We start from the raw sequence: 13,030 nt of genomic DNA, 5'->3' as shown, positions 1-13,030 counted from the left end.
CAAACATAGAAGGGCTGTACTTCAAAAAGAGAAGTCCTGTGTCTCAAGGAGGTGGTACCACTTTCTAATTAACTTAATTGATTAAGCTTGCATCACTACCTGGCGTGATCTAATTGCGTGAAGTAATTATTTGGGCTGCTTCGGTGTGTCCATATTTGTGAGGCAATACACCGCTGTCGTTCACTAAAAGACTCTTTCTGCGGCGATGCTTGATATAAATCATACGAAACGCATACACTGCTAAAACAACGGCTGTGGTTCTACAGAACGATCTCTTTCTGCCTGCGAGTATATATCTCCCGGACCGTTCTGTTATGGAACAATTTTTGTCCAGAACGCAGCATGGGATATTATATATGTTGTGTCTTGGCAAGAACGAGCGCAGTAAGTGATGACAAGGTTTAATTAACACAGCAAAGACAGTTACATGAGTTCCACTCAACGTGCTACATCTATCCCGGCTTGGTGCCACTCAGTCAGGGGTGCCTCCCGTGCTGCCAAGGTAAGGCACGTGATCACCTTGTTGTCTACCCACAACGAGGGATGGCGCCACCATGCCATACTAACGGCAAATGCCAGTACATAACACTCCTTCCCCCTAAAAAAAAAATCCCTACACAAAGTCCTTCCAACGCTGAGGAGGTGCTCTGACCCTGTCTGGTCTTTCTCGCGTCATCACCTGGTTGTGCTTTGGCAGGATAGATGCTGCTTGCTCTGCCTGGCTGGTATCCGTTGCCTCACTATGATCAGGAACAACAGGCCTTGCTGTGTCCTCTTGGTTGGTGCCCTCGGGTGTCTCCCTCAGTAGTCCCCTGCGCCGCATTTGGTCAACATGGCGTCGCAATACTGCACCATCCTGTGTGCGGGTTCTGTAGGAAACAGGCCCCGTCGCCTCGATCACTGTAGCTGGAATCCAATTTGGGCCTCTTCCGTAGTTACGTACAAACACAAGGTCTTGCGGTTGAAATGAGCGCAGTTTAAGATGGGTCTTTTCGTTGATTTCGTCGTCACTATCCTTTTTTTGCTCAGTTAGGTCCGGGTTCAGCCTGTCAAGCAATGTCCTCAGCCTTCTGTTCATTAACAACTCTGCAGGGCTTCTGCCAGTCGTGGTGCATGGGGTCACGTGTTGCTGCAACAAGAAGCTTGCCAGGCGTTGTCCCCAGTCTCCTTCTATGATGCGCCTTAGGGAGTCCTTTGTCGTACGCACCATACGCTCCGCCTGACCGTTAGATGATGGGTGGAATGGTGCAGACGTTACATGCCGGATCAGTCCCGCCTTCATGAATGTACGGAATTCCTCGGAAGTAAACTGCGCCCCATTGTCAGAGACTATTGTGTCCGGCATCCCATGAGTTGCGAAGAGCTGCCGTAGGGCGTTTATGACACTACGTGTAGTCATGCTTGACACTGGAACTACCTCCAACCACTTAGAGAAAGAGTCCACCACAATGAGGAATGTCTGACCCTGAAAAGGGCCAGCAAAGTCCACATGGAGCCTTGACCATGGTGACCTGGTTGTTTCCCATGCATGTACGGGGGCCCGAGGCGGTGCAGGCCGGGATTCCTGGCATGTCACACACATGTTAACACGTTCTTCTATGTTCCCATCCATCTTTGGCCACCACACGTAGCTTCGAGCAAGGGCTTTCATCCTTACAATGCCGGGGTGGCCTGTGTGTAGGGCATCCAGCACAGCATTCCTACCCTTCTCAGGTATTACTACCCTGTTTCCCCAGAGGATGCACCCTTTATGCACAGTAAGCTCATGCTGCCGCACTTTAAAAGTTTGAAAATCGGGTTCCGTGTCCCCCGATGGCCACCCTTTTAATGCCCAGTTAAGGACTCTTGACAGAATAGGATCCCTAGCTGTCATCTGTGCAATGTCCTCGGCGTGGAGTGGTGGATTAGGCATGCCCTCGAGGAACAACACTTCCAGAGGGGGTGGCACCACGAACTCTGGAACGCCCAACGGCAGGCGACTTAAGGCATCGGCATGCCTAATGTTCCTCCCAGGTTGATGAACGAGGTCGTAGTTGTATGCACTTAAGAGGACAGACCAGCGAAGCATTCTCGGTGACAATATTTGCGGCGTTTGTTTGCCAGGTGCGAACAGACCAAGGAGTGGTTTGTGGTCTGTCACAATTTCAAAGCTCCGACCGTACACATAGTAATGGAACTTTTTTACACTTGCAATTATTGCGAGGGCCTCCTTGTCAATTTGTGCATAGTTCCTCTCTGCAGAAGACAGTGTGCGCGAGTAGAATGCAATGGGAACCTCCTGGTAATTTTCGAGGCGATGGCTGAGCACGGCCCCGATACCGCACGGAGATGCATCACATGTGAGCACCAAGGGCTTGCTCTCGTCGTAGTGGTGAAGAACACTCTCAGATGATATCAGCTGCTTGCATTCCTCAAAAGCTTTTGCGTGCAGAGGTGTCCACTCCCATAACGCCTCCTTGTCCAGAAGTCTGTGCAATGGCTCAGCTACTGTTGCTTTGTTTTTCAGGAAAATGTGATAGAAGTTTAACAGTCCAAGGAAGGCTTGTAGCTCTTGTCTGTTCGTGGGTGCAGGTGCCTCATGAATTGCTTTCACCTTCTCTTTTGATGGATGCACTCCATCCTTGTCAATAACAAATCCCAGGAAGTCCACCTGTGTCACACCAAAACGACATTTGTCACGTTTCAAACGGAGGCCTGCATCTGCGATGCGCTGTAGTACTTCATGGAGACGGCCAGCCAGCTCAACCTTTGAGCCTGCAGCAATTAACACATCATCGAAATAAGGTACAACCCTAGGAATTCCTTTCAGGAGGTCATCCATGAATTTCTGGAATATTCCCGGCGCAACATTGACACCGAACTGCAATCTCTTCACACGAAAGGCTCCGCGGTGGGTGGTGATTGTCTGTGCATCTGCTGCTTCTTCGTCCACCACTAGCTGCTGGTAGGCCTGAGCCAAGTCCAGTTTTGCAAATACGTTTCCTCCTGAGAGGGAAGCCAGAAGGTCTCGAACCACAGGAATTGGATAGGGATGGTGGGACAATGCCTTGTTGATGGTACACTTATAGTCACCGCATATCCTTATCTCACCATTCGGCTTCATGGCCGTAACTATTGGTGTCTCCCACTTGGGGTGGGTAATTGGTTCCAAGATACCCTGCTCAATCAGGCGGTCGATTTCCTCATCAATTTTTGGTTTGAGAGCAAAAGGAACCTGTCGTGATCTCATGCGCACTGGTGTCACGGTCGAGTCCAAGTGTAGTGACACAGGAGGGCCATTGAATTTGCCAAGTTCTTTTCCAAAAACATGGCTGAACTTTGTAAGGACATCTTCAACAGAGAGTTCTTCAACCTGGTGCACCCCTACGAGGCTGATTCCCAATGGTTGAAACCATTCCATGCCGAGGAGGCTTGTACGGTGCCCTTGAGCCACCAGTAGTCGCAGCTTACCGTCGAAAGTACCGTACTGCACATGGACCCTAGAGATTCCCTTGACTTGGACGGAGTTCCCTTGGAAGTCTGTTAGTTGGGACTCGAATGGTTCACACTGCATAGTTCCATCCTTGATGAGCTTGTGGAACGTTTGTTCGGAGACAATGGAGAACTCTGACCCAGAGTCAACTTCCATTTCACATGGCTTGCCTTCGATGAGGACAGACGTACGGTGCTTCTGCGTATGCGTGGAATGCACAGGGCCCAGATGATTTGTATAGTAAACATCGCACGCTGTGTCAGAGTTTAGGGCATTTGTACTCGTACTGCTTTCCTTCCGACCCACTGGCTTGTCAGTTGTTGCGTTGGCCGATGACCGTTGCTTCAAACGACACACGCGTTCAATGTGGCCGATCTTCTTGCAATAATGGCACTGGGCGTCCCGGAATCGACAGAATTCCCGAGCATGAGCTCCTCCGCATCCGTCGCACGGCTTTGTCTTCTTCCCTTGATTTCCCGTTTCTCTGGCTGAGCTTTGGTGCCCGTTTGCTCGCTCCTGTTGCTGTCTGTGCAGGGCATTTATGTCGGCAGTTGCAGCCGCCTCCGCAGTTCTCACTTCGCGAGTGCTTCGAGCCGCCGCCTCCGCTGCCAATGCTTCTTCTTGGGCGACTTTGAAAGTGAGCTTCTTTTTGGCGAATAGCCGGTTCTGAAGGTTCTCGTCCACAAGTCCGCAAACGAGGCGATCGCGCAGCATTTCTTCCAGGTTTGGGAAGTTGCACTTTTGAGCCAGACGACGTAACTCCGCGATGAATAACGCCACTGACTCACCCGCACCTTGGTTCCGCCGGTAAAACGCATTTCGGCACACAATTTCCGATGGCTGTGGCGCAAAATGTTCCTTTAACGTGGCTAGTATCTGGCTGAAGGACTTGGTTTCGGGAGTAGCCGGGGCAAGCAATGACTGTACTAAGTCGAACGTTGCAGCGCCGCAAACACTCAGGAAAACAGCACGTTTCCTCGCTGGGTCGGTAATGCCGTTTGCTTCCAGGTAGAATGTTAATCTGGATTCGTAGGCGTCCCATCTTTCCGGACTCGATGGGTCGAATTCCTCTATATGCCCAAGAGTCGCCATGATATGCGACGAAGTTCCCGCCAAAACACACGGACGCGCAGTTCGGTTGATATCTTCTCACCACCGCTTGCTGAGACGACCTCGACGGTTCTTCAACCACGGGAATCCCATCCTCGTCGCCACATGTTGTGTCTTGGCAAGAACGAGCGCAGTAAGTGATGACAAGGTTTAATTAACACAGCAAAGACAGTTACATGAGTTCCACTCAACGTGCTACATCTATCCCGGCTTGGTGCCACTCAGTCAGGGGTGCCTCCCGTGCTGCCAAGGTAAGGCACGTGATCACCTTGTTGTCTACCCACAACGAGGGATGGCGCCACCATGCCATACTAACGGCAAATGCCAGTACATAACAATATACATGGTTGTTGTTAACCTCACATCGTTTCTTATTGAAATATTGGCTAGGAAACGTGCTGTAGTACAATCCCCAGCGCTGCACTGCAGTGACGCTCTAGTTTCGGAATGCAAAACATAACCTAATTAAGAATCGAACGGCAGGACACCCGTGAAACACTGTTAGGATACATCAGTATACTGGCACCTTGCAAAATTGTGTGATGACAAACAACGATCAACGCCTGCAGCGCAATAAATACTCACAATCTCTCTTGCCTCCCATTGTTTTCTATGGGCACACACAGCGCTTTAGGGCCTACCAACATGGCGGCCCGAATGCACGCCTCTCTCCCACGAGCCCCTCTCCCATGCGCGATCCAGCCTTTATACATAGAGATCAATGGGAACAACCTTTCATTCGTAAGTACGTACTTGATCGGTTGTTTCGTACCCCTGTCTGTAAGAGTCACCTTGGATCGTTCCTTTACAAACTGGCGATGTGTTACAGCTGCAGATTCATTTGATTTCCTTGTACAAGTTCGATTACTGGCAAGCTTTACCACTTCAGCAGCAAACACACAAAACGTGGCACGTCGTCGCACAAAGGTCGTTGCCACGAATGGTGTTTCTGGTCCTACGTGCTTGTCCTGCAGACCGTAACCGGTCTTGTAGTAGAAGGGTAAACCGAGAATAAACTTCCGAATACACTGAAATAAAACTGGACGCGCGGCGTTCATCACAATGCAGATATCTGCACTGCAAGACAAATCATTACTCCCGTCGCCTGCTTCGGGAGCTGGCCTGCGCATGCTCTTGGGGGTCAGGTGAGCGGTCACATGGTAGACAGGAGCATCCCAGAATGCACTGTCAAGCTGGCACGCAGTATAGGCTGGATCGCGCATAGGGTGCTCCACAGCGTGGTCACCGGCCGCCATATTGGTGGGCCCAACGTATTCTGTCGTCTGCATGTAGTTCAAGCGGGGCTGCCCGTATTTTTTAAAATTTACTTTAGGAGCAGTCTAGAGGCCCACAACTTTTTTTCTGTTTTTGGTCAGTATGGAATGTTGGGCGGCCGAAAACAGTTTTCCCACAATTAGTGCAACCGTAGCTAAATTGGGACGCCTGCAATAGCTCCCCGAACCTCCCGCGCGCGAAACACCCTCCTTCGCCTTCACGATAGGCACGTGATGAGCGCCACCACACACGTCACTATGTGACGCAAGTGGTGAGGACGCTCCTCATTGGACTTGGGATCACATGATCGAGGTGAGCAACACCGCCCAGGCCGGAGCGTCTGCTACCGCTTGGGAGACGCCATGCGTTCTCCGGCTTCGTGATGTCCGAAACGGAGGGTTTGAAGGCTGTGAACGACACAACCACGACTTTTTGGGACCGCAGGCACCACGGGAAGAACGAGTGGTGCAGCCCGAAATTAACTGCGTTTGTACAGCAAAAACCCCGTGCTTCTCGACAGTGTGCAGCCTGTCCGACAGTTTTCACCGTGCAGTAGTAGTAGTAGTAGTCGCGTCCTATCCCTTTCGTGTCAGGGTGGGCTTTGGCACTTCGCCTTCACAGGAGTCGTGTCATTGCCTCTGGGACAAAAAATAAACTAAAAAATACACGGAAAAAACTCGAAAATAGATGATTTAGTCCTCGTTCTTTTCTTCTTGTTCACTGCTTGCGCTCCTTGCGCCTTCTCCATTCCACTAGGCGGCGCTTCGTGGTTTCCACTTCCGCCATTTCCGCTCTTCTGGGCGCTGCTGGCTCTGCGTCGTGCATCATGGCGTGGTTCTGATGGGTGCTTTCCCGAGTATTGTGCTGGAATTCGCTGTCAGTGTTGCTCTTGGGGTCGCCTTTGGCCTCTGTCGTGAGGCAGAGGGCATCGGCGATGTTGCAGTTCCTTTTGCCTCCGGGCAAGCTCTCACATAGTAGGACTACGTGGGTGATGTCCTCAGCAGGCGACCCGCATATTTTGCACGCTGTGTCCGTTTCCCCGAAGAGGTCAAATTTCCTCCTTTGAGTCATCAGCGAGCCTGTGCGGGCCTGGAAGAGTAAAGCACTCGCTTGGTCTCCTCTGTAGCATTTTGCTATGCGGGGCTTCTTTTTAAATGTCCTGTACGTCTCGAGACTTGGTCGCTTTTCCATGTTTTTTCTCCATTTCTCCAAAGTTGTTTTGTCCACCTCTGTCTTGACTGTTTTTTCCCATTGTTTTACTGTTTTCGAGTGGTGTCGGTCTGTTCCTTTGCTGTATGTTAAGTCTAGGCTTGACATCTTTCGGATCCAGCTTGTTTTGAACTTCTTGTATCGGAGGTATCTGTGTAGCCTTCCAGCATAGTTTTGTTGGGGCAAGAATCTGAGTCTCCCCAGATACTGCAACTTGGATCTGGCCTCTCTCTGGGTGAAGGTTGACCAGCCCATTTCTCCAGTTATAGCTGCGTTGGCCGAAATGCCATTGCCTCCTAAACACCACCTCCCCAGTTCGAGTTGGTGCTTTTCCACTGTTTTCCAGAATGTTTGGGTTAGTGCCAGTACATCACTTCCATAAGTGATGACTGGCACAGCCATAGTTTTCCAGAGTAGTCGGCCTATGGTGTATCTATTAAAGCTCTGTCTTGCTGTGTTCCATATTAAGCCTTTTAGTTTACTTGATTTTCGTAATAGCTGCTCTTCGTGTGAGGTCAGGATGCTTTTTTCTTCCGAGATGTTTATGCCCAAGTATTTATAGTGTCCGGTTCTTGAAATTTCTTTCCCCTGGATGCGGTAAAGGGGATTGTGATGTGCAGTTCGTTCAGTGGCTAACAGGTGGCGCCACAATACCGCTTCCACAATACCGCTTCGCAATAGCTTTCTGCTGCTGTGAATTCTGAGATTGCACAGAAGCCACGGATATATTGCTCTTGTGATCGTAATCTTATTTTCTCAGGTTGCGTATATGCTTCTTCTTTTAAAGAAAACGTGGTATAAATCATATAAATAATACAAGTCAACAAGAAGCATCTAGCAATGTTCGTAGCAGACGGTTTTTCCTACGAACGAATGAGAGGCTCTTTACCACGAACGTCACACTAGAGTGGGTGTGGTCTGCAGTTAGAGCGCTCCGGCATGTCACCGCGGCAGCGATTTTCCAAATTAATTGCACCGTGGTGATACAACTTTGGACAGAAATATTTTGTGGGAATGCTTTTCACATACTGCTTTACAAGATGACAGCAGTTTTGGGCCATGTTAGATACCACTTTAATGCTCCTTTAAACTAAAGGGCATGTTATGCCAGTTTGTTGCAGCTTTGAGTACCCTTCACACGGACAGAGAAAGAGGAATAATTTTTCACATGTAAGCTCTTTATTTTGAGGAAAAATCTGTTTTATCGTATCGCATTCATCTGACAACTCGGTCTTGTTTGCATTGCTACTACGCTGGTGTCATTACGTACTAAGAAAGTATGTGTGGCTACTCCTATAAATCTCAAGACAATGTATTTTCTATAAACAATGCGCTTGTGCTTGCAGGTTCTCCTCACAGTCGCTCAGATGTGCCGAAGAAGCGGATGCAGAACCTGCGCCAATATGCCAATTTGTTCCACTATTCTTCTAATTTGTGAGGTGCAGTGGAAGTAAATAAACTGCTCTGTTAACCTCGTATGTGCAGTCGCTGCTACAGCGTGTGTGATGCTCTTCGTGCACAGCGCTTCGAATTTCTGTAATGAAATACGCCGACAGCTGAACAACTGCAAAGCACTTGTGACAATAACCTTATTTTAAGGTGAGGACTGGGGAGTTTCATCGCTAGGGTCTACTCCACCCCATTGCTGGTGGTGATGTGGTGAATAAAATAATGAGCCCCTTCACAATAAGGATCGAGGTCTTATTGCAGAACACACACAGAGACACTCGTAGAACATAATACGATAATGGAAAAAGTCAAACGAGAACCGTACAATACCAAACCACATAGTAATAATGAACGAGAACCGCGGAACACCACACGAAACCCGAACAAACGAAAACAAACAAAAAATATAAAAAACGGAATTACCTTACAGTAACAAACAGTGTGAAACCTTTCTGAGCAAAAATAATTTATTTTATAGGGTGACACTCACCAAATTCACCTTCATGCGTATGCGCCCTGTGCGCGACAGTTACGACACCCTACTCGGAACACAGACAGCGGAGAAGAAAAAGAATGCAGTTACCATTAAAAACTACAGGAACACGGCTGAAGCACGTTTGTAATACATCAGCACACTGATTCCTAAGAGAAATGCGTGCTAATCAGCAATGAGGAGCATTTAAAGGAGCTAGGAAAGCACTTTAATCACTAGCATTTTTTTTTAACCAAGTGGTTAATAAGCATATTAAAATGCACCATGCGAAGTAATACTATCAACAGGTGCATTAATATCCCAGAATTCGATTTTGAAAATCGCCGACCGTGCGCAACGGTGGCAATACCCGGAACGAGCCGTCGAGCCGCTTACGTCATTTTGACGTAAGAAAGGTGGAGCCCCTGATTGGTTTCGAAGAACGTCGTCTGCTATTTTTCACTCGGAACTAGGGTTGCCACCTTTCGGAGTTAAAAATACCGGCTGAGGGAGAGGATGTGGAATAGAGGGAAAGGAGGAAAGGCCCGTGGGAAAGGGAAAGTGGGTGAGGAACGTTCTAGCTGGCTCGACACAACCACCAACAGCTTTGCACAACCACTGCTCTTGTCCCCTCCGAACACAAGACGTAATGAATAACAATGATAATAATAATAACAATGAATAATCATAAGAATGAATAACTAAGAAAACGACTGGCGACTGCGGAGTTAGGTCTGTGCTCCAGATTTATTCAAGGAATGTAGTGGAATGTGGAATGTTGAAGGAAAAACCCCGTAAAAGCCCTTATGAAAGGTCCTGCGCCACAAATACCGGCAAAAGGCTGCCGGTATCACCTTCTTACCGGCAACCGGCAGAGCGCGCAAATAACCGGCCGTGCCGGTATAATACCGGCCTGGTGGCAACCCTACTCGGAACCCCGCTGCAACGGTGGAAGACGTTTCTTTTGCTTTTTCTTTGGTTTATCAGATACAGTAAACGAAGACTGGTCTACAGACACTGTTCAAGGTTAGACCGTGAGATTGTAGAGGCCTCCTCATTGAACTCCCCGAGCGAAGTCAACCAAAAATCGGTCAACCTCTCCCCGCTTGACCTTGCTTTCCCTAAAGCGACCTTCCGGAGTAGATGGATTATGAAAATAAACTTCAGGTGCCAGTTGAACGTTGTTTTGTCCGTGTCTGTGTTTTGTACGCTGTTCGTTATCGTGGTGACTGTTTCTTGTTGTGTTGTTGGTGGCAATACGTATAAACACAGTGTGGCACTAAGCGCTGCTTCACTTCACGCCTCGAAATGATCGCTGCATGGCTATGACCACTAATTCCGTCCGCTATGTCATTATATCAATATACGCTATATCACTAATTCGCTATGATCACTAGTGCCTGTCACTTTGACTAGCAACTTTGTTAGCCATTCAGTTAATTCCTTATTCAGCTGGAGGACTGTTCTTGCCCATACGTTGCCAGATACAATCCAGTGAAATCTATCGCAATATGCCGTCGCCGGCACATCGTGGCATCAGGAGTTGAACATTCATTGCTTGAGTTACACACCATCATAGCCAAGCAGTGTCATAAGACCACCACAATTTATGGTCAACTTACCAACCATCGAGATAAACGAGAATTGGCCGATGCAGACTACAAATGTGGACGACGCAGACACGCAAGTTTGAGTTCATCCGTGCTCGGCGCCATTTGTTTTGTCACCATATAGTGCATCAGTTTTATCCACCATATAGTGACCGACAACGCCGGTTAAGTTTGCGTCCGACGACATATCAGCGTGCACTGAAACAACACGTGACTAGCGTAAATTTTAGCTGACTATAAAATGCACATGTTGCGCGCGGAAAACTGCCAACGGCAAACTGTGACTAACCCAGCCATAATATTGCAAGCACACAACTAACCAACCAACATGCCGCCCTGCTAAGCCAAATGGCTTCTAAATGTGTCTTTCGTTCGCTAAGGCGACTTGAACACATATAGAAAATTCCTGAATTTGAGTGGTTAAATAGTGATGTTATGTTCTTAATCGCGGCATAACATCTTACGAAGCAGCATTTCCCCTTTTCCTTGTTTCCATAACATGAATTTCGAGAACGGGGGTTTCACGACCATGAATATCGAGGTCCTCCCTTATTCATCCCTTGACAAAGAGAAAGCAGGGTGAAAGAAAACGGAAAGAAAGAAAAGAAAACCAGTCAGCACTGACCCGGATAGAAGCGCGGTCGCCGCTTTCGCACCACTTTTATTACGTCACCAATGACGTTTTTTTCTTTCTCCTCCTCGTTTGACCCGGAGGAGCGAGTCGAGTGGGAACACGCGCGGCGATGTTCAAGTGTCTTTTTTTCTACGAAAAACATCGCGCACAGAGAAAATTTTCGTGTTAATCATCAAGTTAAGTTACCTGCTTCCACAACGCGTTCGGAACGGAAAATTTTTTAGATGGCTTTCCAAATCAAATACTCCAAACTAAATACTCCAAATCAAATCGCTTCCCTTTGTTTCCTATGGGAGCAGCTGGCGCCAGTGGGCCCTCCAACATGGCGGCCGGTTGCCGCACCTCTCTCCCACGCACCCCTCTCCTATGCGCGATCCGGCCTGTATACATAGAGATCAGTGGTCCCAATGAAAAAAAGTTGGAAGGGCCGCTCCTGTGTTTCCTTCCTCCATGACTTGGCCTTCGAGAGAGAAAAATGCGTTGTGCTGTGCATGCGCCAGCAGTGACGTCACGTGTCGTTTTTTTGCTGCCGCTGCCTTGCCGTTTGCTCGCTTCGCGTGCGCTAGCGCTAGCAGACAGCGGTTTGCTCAAGGTTGCGATTTGTGGTAGTGGTGAAGCAAATTTGCTGAATATTCCGTTCAAGTTCCTCACTAGACGCCCGTCGATGTTCACCAGGTGAGGGAACGTTTCACGGCCCATGGAGTAATTTTGTTCAGACGCCCTCGCCTCTTGAACCGAACATGCTACTCGCAGGTGGTACTGAAACGTTCCCTCACCTAGTGAACATCGGCCGACGTCCAGTGAGGAGCTTGAACGGAATATTCACCAAAGCTGCTTCTCTGGCTTCACCGCTACCACAAATCCAGCCTCAAGCAAACCGCTGTCTGCTTGCGCATGCGCACGCGAAGCGAGCAGACGACAAAGCGGCGGCAAAGAGCGACACGGCTATAGCGACACGTGATATCTCTGCTGGCGTATGCGCAACGCAACTGATTTTCCTCTCCCGAAGGCCAAGTGTCAGAAAGGCCCTTCCTATTGCCTTCAGGTTCAGGTCGTTCAGGTTCAGGTACGCCTAGACCCTTTCGCATCAGGGCGGGCTCCACAAGTGGTGCATCAGACGAGCAGAAACAATATTAGAAAAAAAAAAAAAAAGATATGCAATAGGTTCAGCGGAGAATCGATGAAAAATTATGAAATGTTCGTTCCATAAAGTAGAGTAGGGGTGGTTATCGAAACTACCCGTTCGCAATTCTCCCTTCGCACATTGCCCTTCTTCAAATGACCTTGCTCAAAAGGACTTTCTGGTTTTATCCCGTATCGGAACTACCTCCCTCAAAACGCCCTTCTCGTATGACCTCATTGCACGGAGCCATCGCCCTATTTCAGGTGAACAGTCCCGGTGGTCCTTTTTTTGTCTTCTTTTTTCCATTCTATAGAAAATTGACATGCGTACTGCTGATTATTCCCATTTCTCCCTGTCAGATCGAGCTCATGTCCTCACGGGGACTTTAAATTCCGGAGCTCCTGATTTCACTGTCTGAGAGGCAATGAAGTAGCGGATCGGGCAGCTGCTGCGGCTCACCATCGCCGCTCAGCAGTCCCCATCATACTTTCGAATGGGGATAGACGCTCCCTCTTGTCCGCATTGACTTCGCCTTGGGCCTATCAGGAATGGTGTCATGACATCACCCGGTGGTCGCTTCTGTATGCTGTTGACCCAACACTATTATTTGAAATGCCAGGCGGTTTCCCTCGCCTCTTTACCTCTCTCGTACGACGTTTACGACTTAGCGTCGCAT

At 48.7% G+C, this 13,030-nt stretch overlaps 2 protein-coding genes across 2 annotated transcripts in view; both read right to left on the bottom strand.

Moving 5' to 3' along the window:
- Window positions 1-13,030, bottom strand: part of LOC135391373 (alkyldihydroxyacetonephosphate synthase, peroxisomal-like) — a 97,135-nt gene that overhangs the window by 66,146 nt on the left and 17,959 nt on the right. The window lies entirely within an intron of this gene.
- On the bottom strand, window positions 448-4,829 carry LOC135392864 (uncharacterized protein K02A2.6-like). The gene has a single exon (XM_064623543.1). The coding sequence runs from the start codon at window positions 4,562-4,564 to the stop codon at window positions 614-616; it is 3,951 nt and encodes a 1,316-aa protein (XP_064479613.1). The 5' UTR covers window positions 4,565-4,829; the 3' UTR covers window positions 448-613.

Source organism: Ornithodoros turicata, chromosome 4 (genome assembly GCF_037126465.1).
Source record: "Ornithodoros turicata isolate Travis chromosome 4, ASM3712646v1, whole genome shotgun sequence".
Classification (NCBI taxonomy): domain Eukaryota; kingdom Metazoa; phylum Arthropoda; class Arachnida; order Ixodida; family Argasidae; genus Ornithodoros; species Ornithodoros turicata.
Note: the sequence above shows the minus strand (reverse complement) of the source record. Positions and strands in the feature narration are given on the sequence as shown.

What these genes read in the sequence shown, in the direction of transcription:
- LOC135392864 (XM_064623543.1), bottom strand. Translation starts at nt 4,564, where the DNA reads ATGGCGACTCTTGGGCATATAGAGGAATTCGACCCATCGAGTCCGGAA.